At 32.7% G+C, this 16,617-nt stretch overlaps 1 protein-coding gene across 1 annotated transcript in view; it reads left to right on the top strand.

The window, feature by feature from the left end:
* LOC127924008 (alpha-actinin-2-like) overlaps positions 1-16,617 on the top strand; it is a 65,736-nt gene that overhangs the window by 30,752 nt on the left and 18,367 nt on the right. Inside the window, exon 5 of the mRNA XM_052508349.1 lies at positions 9,577-9,663. Within this exon, the coding sequence (XP_052364309.1) occupies positions 9,577-9,663 (87 nt within the window). The remainder of the gene's footprint in view (positions 1-9,576; positions 9,664-16,617) is intronic.

Raw genomic sequence — 16,617 nt, 5'->3', positions numbered from 1 at the left:
CACAGCTGAAGGTATGTTATAGCTCTATTTCACCACAGCTGAAGGTATGTTATAGATCTATTTCACCACAGCTGAAGGTGTATCTATTTCACCACAGCTGAAGGTTTATTATAGCTCTATTTCACCACAGTTGAAGGTATATTATAGATCTATTTCACCACAGCTGAAGGTTATTATAGATCTATTTCACCACAGCTGAAGGTATGTTATACATCTATTTCACCACAGCTGAAGGTATGTTATAGATCTATTTCACCACAGCTGAAGGTATATTATAGATCTATTTCACCACAGCTGAAGGTACGTTATAGATCTATTTCACCACAGCTGAAGGTATATTATAGATCTATTTCACCACAGCTGAAGGTACATTATAGATCTATTTCACCACAGCTGAAGGTATGTTATAGATCTATTTCACCACAGCTGAAGGTATATTATAGCTCTATTTCACCACAGCTGAAGGTTTGTTATAGATCTATTTCACCACAGCTGAAGGTATATTATAGATCTATTTCAACACAGCTGAAGGTTTATAGATCTATTTCACCACAGCTGAAGGTATATTATAGATCTATTTCACCACAGCTGAAGGTACGTTATAGATCTATTTCACCACAGCTGAAGGTTTGTTATAGATCTATTTCACCACAGCTGAAGGTACATTATAGATCTATTTCACCACAGCTGAAGGTATGTTATAGATCTATTTCACCACAGCTGAAGGTACATTATAGCTCTATTTCACCACAGCTGAAGGTATATTATAGATCTATTTCACCACAGCTGAAGGTACATTATAGATCTATTTCACCACAGCTGAAGGTATGTTATAGATCTATTTCACCACAGCTGAAGGTACATTATAGATCTATTTCACCACAGCTGAAGGTATGTTATAGATCTATTTCACCACAGCTGAAGGTATATTATAGATCTATTTCACCACAGCTGAAGGTATATTATAGATCTATTTCACCACAGCTGAAGGTATGTTATAGCTCTATTTCACCACAGCTGAAGGTATGTTATAGATCTATTTCACCACAGCTGAAGGTATATTATAGCTCTATTTCACCACAGCTGAAGGTTTGTTATAGATCTATTTCACCACAGCTGAAGGTATATTATAGATCTATTTCAACACAGCTGAAGGTACGTTATAGATCTATTTCACCACAGCTGAAGGTATATTATAGATCTATTTCACCACAGCTGAAGGTACGTTATAGATCTATTTCACCACAGCTGAAGGTTTGTTATAGATCTATTTCACCACAGCTGAAGGTACATTATAGATCTATTTCACCACAGCTGAAGGTATGTTATAGATCTATTTCACCACAGCTGAAGGTACATTATAGCTCTATTTCACCACAGCTGAAGGTATATTATAGATCTATTTCACCACAGCTGAAGGTACATTATAGATCTATTTCACCACAGCTGAAGGTATGTTATAGATCTATTTCACCACAGCTGAAGGTACATTATAGATCTATTTCACCACAGCTGAAGGTATGTTATAGATCCATTTCACCACAGCTGAAGGTATATTATAGATCTATTTCACCACAGCTGAAGGTATGTTATAGCTCTATTTCACCACAGCTGAAGGTATGTTATAGCTCTATTTCACCACAGCTGAAGGTTTATTATAGATCTATTTCATCACAGCTGAAGGTATATTATAGATCTATTTCACCACAGCTGAAGGTATGTTATAGCTCTATTTCACCACAGCTGAAGGTATATTATAGAGCTATCTATTTCACCACAGCTGAAGGTATATTATAGATCTATTTCACCACAGCTGAAGGGTTATTATAGCTCTATTTCACCACAGCTGAAGGTATGTTATAGATCTATTTCACCACAGCTGAAGGGTTATTATAGATCTATTTCACCACAGCTGAAGGTATGTTATAGCTCTATTTCACCACAGCTGAAGGTACATTATAGCTCTATTTCACCACAGCTGAAGGTATGTTATAGATCTATTTCACCACAGCTGAAGGTATGTTATAGATCTATTTCACCACAGCTGAAGGTATATTATAGCTCTATTTCACCACAGCTGAAGGTATGTTATAGATCTATTTCACCACAGCTGAAGGTACATTATAGATCTATTTCACCACAGCTGAAGGTATGTTATAGCTCTATTTCACCACAGCTGAAGGTATGTTATAGATCTATTTCACCACAGCTGAAGGTACATTATAGATCTATTTCACCACAGCTGAAGGTATATTATAGATCTATTTCACCACAGCTGAAGGTTTATTATATCTCTATTTCACCACAGCTGAAGGTATGTTATAGATCTATTTCACCACAGCTGAAGGTATGTTATAGATCTATTTCACCACAGCTGAAGGTATATTATAGATCTATTTCACCACAGCTGAAGGGTTATTATAGCTCTATTTCACCACAGCTGAAGGTTTATTATAGATCTATTTCACCACAGCTGAAGGTATGTTATAGATCTATTTCACCACAGCTGAAGGTATGTTATAGATCTATTTCACCACAGCTGAAGGTATGTTATAGATCTATTTCACCACAGCTGAAGGTACATTATAGATCTATTTCACCACAGCTGAAGGTATGTTATAGCTCTATTTCACCACAGCTGAAGGTATGTTATAGATCTATTTCACCACAGCTGAAGGTACATTATAGATCTATTTCACCACAGCTGAAGGTATATTATAGATCTATTTCACCACAGCTGAAGGTATGTTATAGATCTATTTCACCACAGCTGAAGGTATGTTATAGCTCTATTTCACCACAGCTGAAGGTTTATTATAGATCTATTTCACCACAGCTGAAGGTTTATTATAGCTCTATTTCACCACAGCTGAAGGTATGTTATAGATCTATTTCACCACAGCTGAAGGTATATTATAGATCTATTTCACCACAGCTGAAGGGTTATTATAGATCTATTTCACCACAGCTGAAGGTATATTATAGATCTATTTCACCACAGCTGAAGGTTTATTATATCTCTATTTCACCACAGCTGAAGGTATGTTATATCTCTATTTCACCACAGCTGAAGGTATGTTATAGATCTATTTCACCACAGCTGAAGGTATATTATAGATCTATTTCACCACAGCTGAAGGTATGTTATAGCTCTATTTCACCACAGCTGAAGGTTTATTATAGATCTATTTCACCACAGCTGAAGGTTTATTATAGCTCTATTTCACCACAGCTGAAGGTATGTTATAGATCTATTTCACCACAGCTGAAGGGTTATTATAGATCTATTTCACCACAGCTGAAGGTATATTATAGATCTATTTCACCACAGCTGAAGGTACATTATAGATCTATTTCACCACAGCTGAAGGTATGTTATAGATCTATTTCACCACAGCTGAAGGTACATTATAGATCTATTTCACCACAGCTGAAGGTATGTTATAGCTCTATTTCACCACAGCTGAAGGTATATTATAGATCTATTTCACCACAGCTGAAGGTACATTATAGATCTATTTCACCACAGCTGAAGGTACATTATAGATCTATTTCACCACAGCTGAAGGTATATTATAGATCTATTTCACCACAGCTGAAGGTATGTTATAGCTCTATTTCACCACAGCTGAAGGTATATTATAGATCTATTTCACCACAGCTGAAGGTACATTATAGATCTATTTCACCACAGCTGAAGGTATATTATAGATCTATTTCACCACAGCTGAAGGTACATTATAGATCTATTTCACCACAGCTGAAGGTTTATTATAGATCTATTTCACCACAGCTGAAGGTACATTATAGATCTATTTCACCACAGCTGAAGGTATATTATAGATCTATTTCACCACAGCTGAAGGTTTATTATAGATCTATTTCACCACAGCTGAAGGTACATTATAGATCTATTTCACCACAGCTGAAGGTGTATCTATTTCACCACAGCTGAAGGTATGTTATAGCTCTATTTCACCACAGCTGAAGGTATATTATAGATCTATTTCACCACAGCTGAAGGTATATTATAGATCTATTTCACCACAGCTGAAGGTATATTATAGATCTATTTCACCACAGCTGAAGGTATATTATAGATCTATTTCACCACAGCTGAAGGTATATTATAGATCTATTTCACCACAGCTGAAGGTATATTATAGATCTATTTCACCACAGCTGAAGGTATATTATAGATCTATTTCACCACAGCTGAAGGTATGTTATAGATCTATTTCACCACAGCTGAAGGTTTATTATAGATCTATTTCACCACAGCTGAAGGTACATTATAGATCTATTTCACCACAGCTGAAGGTACATTATAGATCTATTTCACCACAGCTGAAGGTACATTATAGATCTATTTCACCACAGCTGAAGGTATATTATAGATCTATTTCACCACAGCTGAAGGTATATTATAGATCTATTTCACCACAGCTGAAGGTACATTATAGATCTATTTCACCACAGCTGAAGGTACATTATAGATCTATTTCACCACAGCTGAAGGTGTATCTATTTCACCACAGCTGAAGGTACATTATAGCTCTATTTCACCACAGCTGAAGGTATATTATAGATCTATTTCACCACAGTTGAAGGTACATTATAGATCTATTTCACCACAGCTGAAGGTACATTATAGATCTATTTCACCACAGCTGAAGGTACATTATAGATCTATTTCACCACAGCTGAAGGTACATTATAGATCTATTTCACCACAGCTGAAGGTATATTATAGATCTATTTCACCACAGCTGAAGGTACATTATAGCTCTATTTCACCACAGCTGAAGGTATGTTATAGATCTATTTCACCACAGCTGAAGGGTTATTATAGATCTATTTCACCACAGCTGAAGGTACATTATAGCTCTATTTCACCACAGCTGAAGGTATGTTATAGATCTATTTCACCACAGCTGAAGGTATGTTATAGCTCTATTTCACCACAGCTGAAGGTATGTTATAGCTCTATTTCACCACAGCTGAAGGTATGTTATAGATCTATTTCACCACAGCTGAAGGTATATTATAGATCTATTTCACCACAGCTGAAGGTATGTTATAGATCTATTTCACCACAGCTGAAGGTATGTTATAGCTCTATTTCACCACAGCTGAAGGTATGTTATAGCTCTATTTCACCACAGCTGAAGGGTTATTATAGATCTATTTCACCACAGCTGAAGGTACATTATAGATCTATTTCACCACAGCTGAAGGTATGTTATAGATCTATTTCACCACAGCTGAAGGGTTATTATAGATCTATTTCACCACAGCTGAAGGTACATTATAGATCTATTTCACCACAGCTGAAGGTATGTTATAGATCTATTTCACCACAGCTGAAGGGTTATTATAGATCTATTTCACCACAGCTGAAGGTATGTTATAGATCTATTTCACCACAGCTGAAGGTGTATTATAGCTCTATTTCACCACAGCTGAAGGTATGTTATAGATCTATTTCACCACAGCTGAAGGTATGTTATAGATCTATTTCACCACAGCTGAAGGTATATTATAGATCTATTTCACCACAGCTGAAGGTATATTATAGATCTATTTCACCACAGCTGAAGGTACATTATAGATCTATTTCACCACAGTTGAAGGTATATTATAGATCTATTTCACCACAGCTGAAGGTACATTATAGATCTATTTCACCACAGCTGAAGGTACATTATAGATCTATTTCACCACAGTTGAAGGTATATTATAGATCTATTTCACCACAGCTGAAGGTATGTTATAGATCTATTTCACCACAGCTGAAGGTATATTATAGATCTATTTCACCACAGCTGAAGGTACATTATAGATCTATTTCACCACAGCTGAAGGTATATTATAGATCTATTTCACCACAGCTGAAGGTATGTTATAGATCTATTTCACCACAGCTGAAGGTATATTATAGATATATTTCACCACAGCTGAAGGTACGTTATAGATCTATTTCACCACAGCTGAAGGTATATTATAGATCTATTTCACCACAGCTGAAGGTGTGTTATAGATCTATTTCACCACAGCTGAAGGTTTATTATAGATCTATTTCACCACAGCTGAAGGTATATTATAGATCTATTTCACCACAGCTGAAGGTATATTATAGATCTATTTCACCACAGCTGAAGGTATGTTATAGATCTATTTCACCACAGCTGAAGGTATGTTATAGATCTATTTCACCACAGCTGAAGGTATGTTATAGATCTATTTCACCACAGCTGAAGGTACATTATAGATCTATTTCACTACAGCTGAAGGTACATTATAGATCTATTTCACCACAGCTGAAGGTACGTTATAGATCTATTTCACCAGCAAAGGAGTCAAGCTGGTCTCCATTGGAGCTGAAGGTACGTTATAGATCTATTTCACCACAGCTGAAGGTACGTTATAGATCTATTTCACCACAGCTGAAGGTATGTTATAGATCTATTTCACCACAGCTGAAGGTATATTATAGATCTATTTCACCACAGCTGAAGGTATATTATAGATATATTTCACCACAGCTGAAGGTACGTTATAGATCTATTTCACCACAGCTGAAGGTATATTATAGATCTATTTCACCACAGCTGAAGGTGTGTTATAGATCTATTTCACCACAGCTGAAGGTTTATTATAGATCTATTTCACCACAGCTGAAGGTATATTATAGATCTATTTCACCACAGCTGAAGGTATGTTATAGATCTATTTCACCACAGCTGAAGGTATATTATAGATCTATTTCACCACAGCTGAAGGTACATTATAGATCTATTTCACCACAGCTGAAGGTATATTATAGATCTATTTCACCACAGCTGAAGGTACATTATAGATCTATTTCACCACAGCTGAAGGTATATTATAGATCTATTTCACCACAGCTGAAGGTACATTATAGATCTATTTCACCACAGCTGAAGGGTTATTATAGATCTATTTCACCACAGCTGAAGGTATGTTATAGATCTATTTCACCACAGCCGAAGGTATGTTATAGATCTATTTCACCACAGCTGAAGGTATATTATAGATCTATTTCACCACAGCTGAAGGTATATTATAGATCTATTTCACCACAGCTGAAGGGTTATTATAGATCTATTTCACCACAGCTGAAGGTACATTATAGATCTATTTCACCACAGCTGAAGGGTTATTATAGATCTATTTCACCACAGCTGAAGGTACATTATAGATCTATTTCACCACAGCTGAAGGTACATTATAGATCTATTTCACCACAGCTGAAGGTACATTATAGATCTATTTCACCACAGCTGAAGGTATATTATAGATCTATTGCACCACAGCTGAAGGTACATTATAGATCTATTTCACCACAGCTGAAGGTACATTATAGATCTATTTCACCACAGCTGAAGGTACATTATAGATCTATTTCACCACAGCTGAAGGTACATTATAGATCTATTTCACCACAGCTGAAGGTACATTATAGATCTATTTCACCACAGCTGAAGGTATGTTATAGATCTATTTCACCACAGCTGAAGGGTTATTATAGATCTATTTCACCACAGCTGAAGGTATATTATAGATCTATTTCACCACAGCTGAAGGTATGTTATAGATCTATTTCACCACAGCTGAAGGTACATTATAGATCTATTTCACCACAGCTGAAGGTATATTATAGATCTATTTCACCACAGCTGAAGGTATATTATAGATCTATTTCACCACAGCTGAAGGTATATTATAGATCTATTTCACCACAATTCCATTTTGTGCCAGGATATAAAACGTCTGTTTTGGTAGAACATATCAAAATACTGAAACTTACAAAATACCTGCTGTTAACTTTAAAATGATTTACCCAGAGAGTGTAAAGAAGATTTTCAGTGCTTGTTACTTTTTAGTCTGCAAAAACACTACAGAGAATACTATAGTATTTATACCACAGTATACTATAGTATTTACACCACAGTATACTATAGTATTTATACCACAGTATACTATAGTATTTATACCACAGTATACTATAGTATTTACACCACAGTATACTATAGTATTTACACCACAGTATACTATAGTATTTACACCACAGTATACTATAGTATTTATACCACAGTATACTATAGTATTTATACCACAGTATACTATAATATTTATACCACGGTATACTATAGTATTTATACCACAGTATACTATAGTATTTATACCACAGTATACTATAGTATTTACACCACAGTATACTATAGTATTTATACCACAGTATACTATAGTATTTATACCACAGTATACTATAGTATTTACACCACAGTATACTATAGTATTTATACCACAGTATACTATAGTATTTACACCACAGTATACTATAGTATTTACACCACAGTATACTATAGTTTTTATACCACAGTATACTATAATATTTATACCGCGGTATACTATAGTATTTATACCACAGTATACTATAGTATTTAGAACACAGTATACTATACTATTTATACCACAGTATACTATAATATTTATACCACGGTATACTATAGTATTTATACCACAGTATACTATAGTATTTATACCACAGTATACTATAGTATTTCCACCACAGTATACTATAGTATTTATACCACAGTATACTATAGTATTTATACCACAGTATACTATAGTATTTATACCACAGTATACTATAGTATTTATACCACAGTATACTATAGTATTTATACCACGGTATACTATAGTATTTACACCACAGTATACTATAGTATTTACACCACAGTATACTATAGTATTTACACCACAGTATTCTGTAGTATTTACACCACAGTATGCTGTAGTATTTATACCACAGTATACTATATTATTTATACCACAGTATACTATAGTTTTTATACCACCGTATACTATAGTATTTACACCACAGTATACTATAGTATTTTCCACAGTATACTATAGTATTTACACCACAGTATGCTGTAGTATTTATACCACAGTATACTATATTATTTATACTACAGTATACTATAGTATTTATACCACAGTATACTATAGTATTTACACCACAGTATACTATAGTATTTACACCACAGTATACTGTAGTATTTATACCACAGTATACTATATTATTTATACCACAGTATACTATAGTATTTATACCACAGTATACTATAGTATTTACACCACAGTATACTATAGTATTTACACCACAGTATACTATAGTATTTATACCACAGTATACTATAGTATTTATACCACAGTATACTATAGTATTTATACCACAGTATACTATAGTATTTATACCACAGTATACTATAGTATTTTCCACGGTATACTATAGTATTTATACCACAGTATACTATAGTATTTATACCACAGTATACTATAGTATTTATACCACCGTAAACTGTATCATTTGTTTAATGTGTGCTCTGTGTGTCATTTAACATTGCATGTAGTTTGTATTCCAGTATATTATATCGACCATCCAATAAGACAAACTTACTGGAGGAATAGAGAACACAGGGACCTGGTTGAGAAAGACCGGGTCGTCTCCATGACGACTGCATTACTGACCTGTTTCTCCTACAGAGATTGTGGACGGCAACATTAAGATGACTCTGGGAATGATCTGGACCATCATTCTGCGCTTCGCCATCCAGGACATCTCAGTGGAAGGTTAGTTAATAGAGTCATGTAGTTATAGTGTATAGTATGTTATCTCCATGGTTAGTTAATATAGTCATGTAGTTATAGTGTATAGTATGTTATCTCCATGGAAGGTTAGTTAATATAGTCATGTAGTTATAGTGTATAGTATGTTATCTCCATGGAAGGTTAGTTAATATAGTCATGTAGTTATAGTGTATAGTATGTTATCTCCAAGGTTAGTTAATATAGTCATGTAGTTATAGTGTATAGTATGTTATCTCCATGGAAGGTTAGTTAATATAGTCATGTAGTTATAGTGTATAGTATGTTATCTCCAAGGTTAGTTAATATAGTCATGTAGTTATAGTGTATAGTATGTTATCTCCAAGGTTAGTTAATATAGTCATGTAGTTATAGTGTATAGTATGTTATCTCCAAGGTTAGTTAATATAGTCATGTAGTTATAGTGTATAGTATGTTATCTCAGTGGAAGGTTAGTTAATATAGTCATGTAGTTATAGTGTATAGTATGTTATCTCCAAGGTTAGTTAATATAGTCATGTAGTTATAGTGTATAGTATGTTATCTCAGTGGAAGGTTAGTTAATATAGTCATGTAGTTATAGTGTATAGTATGTTATCTCCAAGGTTAGTTAATATAGTCATGTAGTTATAGTGTATAGTATGTTATCTCCATGGAAGGTTAGTTAATATAGTCATGTAGTTATAGTGTATAGTATGTTATCTCCATGGTTAGTTAATATAGTCATGTAGTTATAGTGTATAGTATGTTATCTCCATGGTTAGTTAATATAGTCATGTAGTTATAGTGTATAGTATGTTATCTCCATGGAAGGTTAGTTAATATAGTCATGTAGTTATAGTGTATAGTATGTTATCTCCAAGGTTAGATAATATAGTCATGTAGTTATAGTGTATAGTATGTTATCTCCATGGTTAGTTAATATAGTCATGTAGTTATAGTGTATAGTATGTTATCTCAGTGGAAGGTTAGTTAATATAGTCATGTAGTTATAGTGTATAGTATGTTATCTCCAAGGTTAGTTAATATAGTCATGTAGTTATAGTGTATAGTATGTTATCTCAGTGGAAGGTTAGTTAATATAGTCATGTAGTTATAGTGTATAGTATGTTATCTCCAAGGTTAGTTAATATAGTCATGTAGTTATAGTGTATAGTATGTTATCTCCATGGAAGGTTAGTTAATATAGTCATGTAGTTATAGTGTATAGTATGTTATCTCCATGGTTAGTTAATATAGTCATGTAGTTATAGTGTATAGTATGTTATCTCAGTGGAAGGTTAGTTAATATAGTCATGTAGTTATAGTGTATAGTATGTTATCTCCAAGGTTAGTTAATATAGTCATGTAGTTATAGTGTATAGTATGTTATCTCCAAGGTAAGGTTAGTTAATATAGTCATGTAGTTATAGTGTATAGTATGTTATCTCAGTGGAAGGTTAGTTAATATAGTCATGTAGTTATAGTGTATAGTATGTTATCTCCAAGGTTAGTTAATATAGTCATGTAGTTATAGTGTATAGTATGTTATCTCCAAGGTTAGTTAATATAGTCATGTAGTTATAGTGTATAGTATGTTATCTCCATGGTTAGTTAATATAGTCATGTAGTTATAGTGTATAGTATGTTATCTCCATAGTCAAGGTTAGTTAATATAGTCATGTAGTTATAGTGTATAGTATGTTATCTCCATGGAAGGTTAGTTAATATAGTCATGTAGTTATAGTGTATAGTATGTTATCTCCATGGTTAGTTAATATAGTCATGTAGTTATAGTGTATAGTATGTTATCTCCAAGGTTAGTTAATATAGTCATGTAGTTATAGTGTATAGTATGTTATCTCAGTGGAAGGTTAGTTAATATAGTCATGTAGTTATAGTGTATAGTATGTTATCTCAGTGGAAGGTTAGTTAATATAGTCATGTAGTTATAGTGTATAGTATGTTATCTCCAAGGTTAGTTAATATAGTCATGTAGTTATAGTGTATAGTATGTTATCTCCAAGGTTAGTTAATATAGTCATGTAGTTATAGTGTATAGTATGTTATCTCCATGGTTAGTTAATATAGTCATGTAGTTATAGTGTATAGTATGTTATCTCCAAGGTTAGTTAATATAGTCATGTAGTTATAGTGTATAGTATGTTATCTCCATGGAAGGTTAGTTAATATAGTCATGTAGTTATAGTGTATAGTATGTTATCTACATGGTTAGTTAATATAGTCATGTAGTTATAGTGTATAGTATGTTATCTCCAAGGTTAGTTAATATAGTCATGTAGTTATAGTGTATAGTATGTTATCTCAGTGGAAGGTTAGTTAATATAGTCATGTAGTTATAGTGTATAGTATGTTATCTCCAAGGTTAGTTAATATAGTCATGTAGTTATAGTGTATAGTATGTTATCTCCATGGTTAGTTAATATAGTCATGTAGTTATAGTGTATAGTATGTTATCTCAGTGGAAGGTTAGTTAATATAGTCATGTAGTTATAGTGTATAGTATGTTATCTCCATGGAAGGTTAGTTAATATAGTCATGTAGTTATAGTGTATAGTATGTTATCTCCATGGTTAGTTAATATAGTCATGTAGTTATAGTGTATAGTATGTTATCTCCATGGGAGGTTAGTTAATATAGTCATGTAGTTATAGTGTATAGTATGTTATCTCCAAGGTTAGTTAATATAGTCATGTAGTTATAGTGTATAGTATGTTATCTCCATGGAAGGTTAGTTAATATAGTCATGTAGTTATAGTGTATAGTATGTTATCTCCAAGGTTAGTTAATATAGTCATGTAGTTATAGTGTATAGTATGTTATCTCCATGGTTAGTTAATATAGTCATGTAGTTATAGTGTATAGTATGTTATCTCAGTGGAAGGTTAGTTAATATAGTCATGTAGTTATAGTGTATAGTTTGTTATCTCCATGGAAGGTTAGTTAATATAGTCATGTAGTTATAGTGTATAGTATGTTATCTCCATGGTTAGTTAATATAGTCATGTAGTTATAGTGTATAGTATGTTATCTCAGTGGAAGGTTAGTTAATATAGTCATGTAGTTATAGTGTATAGTATGTTATCTCCATGGTTAGTTAATATAGTCATGTAGTTATAGTGTATAGTATGTTATCTCCAAGGTTAGTTAATATAGTCATGTAGTTATAGTGTATAGTATGTTATCTCCAAGGTTAGTTAATATAGTCATGTAGTTATAGTGTATAGTATGTTATCTCCATGGTTAGTTAATATAGTCATGTAGTTATAGTGTATAGTATGTTATCTCCATGGAAGGTTAGTTAATATAGTCATGTAGTTATAGTGTATAGTATGTTATCTCCATGGTTAGTTAATATAGTCATGTAGTTATAGTGTATAGTATGTTATCTCAGTGGAAGGTTAGTTAATATAGTCATGTAGTTATAGTGTATAGTATGTTATCTCCATGGAAGGTTAGTTAATATAGTCATGTAGTTATAGTGTATAGTATGTTATCTCCAAGGTTAGATAATATAGTCATGTAGTTATAGTGTATAGTATGTTATCTCCATGGAAGGTTAGTTAATATAGTCATGTAGTTATAGTGTATAGTATGTTATCTCCAAGGTTAGTTAATATAGTCATGTAGTTATAGTGTATAGTATGTTATCTCCATGGAAGGTTAGTTAATATAGTCATGTAGTTATAGTGTATAGTATGTTATCTCCAAGGTTAGATAATATAGTCATGTAGTTATAGTGTATAGTATGTTATCTCCAAGGTTAGTTAATATAGTCATGTAGTTATAGTGTATAGTATGTTATCTCCATGGTTAGTTAATATAGTCATGTAGTTATAGTGTATAGTATGTTATCTCAGTGGAAGGTTAGTTAATATAGTCATGTAGTTATAGTGTATAGTATGTTATCTCCAAGGTTAGTTAATATAGTCATGTAGTTATAGTGTATAGTATGTTATCTCAGTGGAAGGTTAGTTAATATAGTCATGTAGTTATAGTGTATAGTATGTTATCTCCAAGGTTAGTTAATATAGTCATGTAGTTATAGTGTATAGTATGTTATCTCCATGGAAGGTTAGTTAATATAGTCATGTAGTTATAGTGTATAGTATGTTATCTCCATGGAAGGTTAGTTAATATAGTCATGTAGTTATAGTGTATAGTATGTTATCTCCAAGGTTAGTTAATATAGTCATGTAGTTATAGTGTATAGTATGTTATCTCCATGGTTAGTTAATATAGTCATGTAGTTATGTGTGAGGAAAACCACTAACACAGTCCCATTGTGCTATTCAATTAGATATTAGACATCAGGCCAGTTTCATGAATTAGACATTAGATATTAGAACACATCAGGCCAGTTTCATTAATTAGACATTAGATATTAGAACACATCAGGCCAGTTTCATGAATTAGATATTAGATATTAGAACACATCAGGCCAGTTTCATGAATTAGATATTAGATATTAGAACACATCAGGCCAGTTTCATGAATTAGATATTAGATATTAGAACACATCAGGCCAGTTTCATGAATTAGATATTAGATATTAGAACACATCAGGCCAGTTTCATGAATTAGACATTAGATATTAGAACACATCAGGCCAGTTTCATGAATTAGATATTAGATATTAGAACACATCAGGCCAGTTTCATGAATTAGATATTAGAACACATCAGGCCAGTTTCATGAATTAGATATTAGATATTAGAACACATCAGGCCAGTTTCATTAATTAGATATTAGAACACATCAGGCCAGTTTCATTAATTAGATATTAGAACACATCAGGCCAGTTTCATGAATTAGATATTAGATATTAGAACACATCAGGCCAGTTTCATTAATTAGATATTAGATATTAGAACACATCAGGCCAGTTTCATGAATTAGATATTAGATATTAGAACACATCAGGCCAGTTTCATTAATTAGATATTAGAACACATCAGGCCAGTTTCATTAATTAGATATTAGAACACATCAGGCCAGTTTCATGAATTAGATATTAGATATTAGAACACATCAGGCCAGTTTCATGAATTAGATATTAGATATTAGAACACATCAGGCCAGTTTCATGAATTAGATATTAGATATTAGAACACATCAGGCCAGTTTCATTAATTAGATATTAGAACACATCAGGCCAGTTTCATTAATTAGATATTAGAACACATCAGGCCAGTTTCATGAATTAGATATTAGATATTAGAACACATCAGGCCAGTTTCATTAATTAGATATTAGAACACATCAGGCCAGTTTCATGAATTAGATATTAGACATTAGAACACATCAGGCCAGTTTCATGAATTAGATATTAGATATTAGAACACATCAGGCCAGTTTCATGAATTAGATATTAGATATTAGAACACATCAGGCCAGTTTCATGAATTAGATATTAGATATTAGAACACATCAGGCCAGTTTCATGAATTAGATATTAGATATTAGAACACATCAGGCCAGTTTCATGAATTAGACATTAGAACACATCAGGCCAGTTTCATGAATTAGATATTAGATATTAGAACACATCAGGCCAGTTTCATTAATTAGATATTAGATATTAGAACACATCAGGCCAGTTTCATGAATTAGACATTAGATATTAGAACACATCAGGCCAGTTTCATGAATTAGACATTAGAACACATCAGGCCAGTTTCATGAATTAGACATTAGATATTAGAACACATCAGGCCAGTTTCATGAATTAGACATTAGATATTAGAACACATCAGGCCAGTTTCATGAATTAGATATTAGAACACATCAGGCCAGTTTCATGAATTAGACATTAGATATTAGAACACATCAGGCCAGTTTCATTAATTAGATATTAGATATTAGAACACATCAGGCCAGTTTCATGAATTAGACATTAGATATTAGAACACATCAGGCCAGTTTCATTAATTAGATATTAGATATTAGAACACATCAGGCCAGTTTCATGAATTAGACATTAGATATTAGAACACATCAGGCCAGTTTCATGAATTAGATATTAGATATTAGAACACATCAGGCCAGTTTCATGAATTAGATATTAGAACACATCAGGCCAGTTTCATGAATTAGACATTAGAACACATCAGGCCAGTTTCATGAATTAGACATTAGATATTAGAACACATCAGGCCAGTTTCATGAATTAGACATTAGAACACATCAGGCCAGTTTCATGAATTAGATATTAGAACACATCAGGCCAGTTTCATGAATTAGATATTAGATATTAGAACACATCAGGCCAGTTTCATGAATTAGATATTAGAACACATCAGGCCAGTTTCATGAATTAGATATTAGAACACATCAGGCCAGTTTCATGAATTAGATATTAGATATTAGAACACATCAGGCCAGTTTCATGAATTAGACATTAGATATTAGAACACATCAGGCCAGTTTCATGAATTAGATATTAGATATTAGAACACATCAGGCCAGTTTCATGAATTAGATATTAGATATTAGAACACATCAGGCCAGTTTCATGAATTAGATATTAGATATTAGATATTAGAACACATCAGGCCAGTTTCATTAATTAGATATTAGAACACATCAGGCCAGTTTCATGAATTAGATATTAGATATTAGAACACATCAGGCCAGTTTCATGAATTAGATATTAGATATTAGAACACATCAGGCCAGTTTCATTAATTAGATATTAGAACACATCAGGCCAGTTTCATGAATTAGATATTAGATATTAGAACACATCAGGCCAGTTTCATGAATTAGACATTAGATATTAGAACACATCAGGCCAGTTTCATGAATTAGATATTAGATATTAGAACACATCAGGCCAGTTTCATGAATTAGACATTAGATATTAGAACACATCAGGCCAGTTTCATGAATTAGACATTAGATATTAGAACACATCAGGCCAGTTTCATTAATTAGATA

The sequence above is a fragment of the Oncorhynchus keta genome, unplaced genomic scaffold, assembly GCF_023373465.1.
Source record: "Oncorhynchus keta strain PuntledgeMale-10-30-2019 unplaced genomic scaffold, Oket_V2 Un_contig_3473_pilon_pilon, whole genome shotgun sequence".
NCBI lineage: Eukaryota > Metazoa > Chordata > Actinopteri > Salmoniformes > Salmonidae > Oncorhynchus > Oncorhynchus keta.
This window is presented reverse-complemented; position numbering and strand designations above follow the sequence as displayed.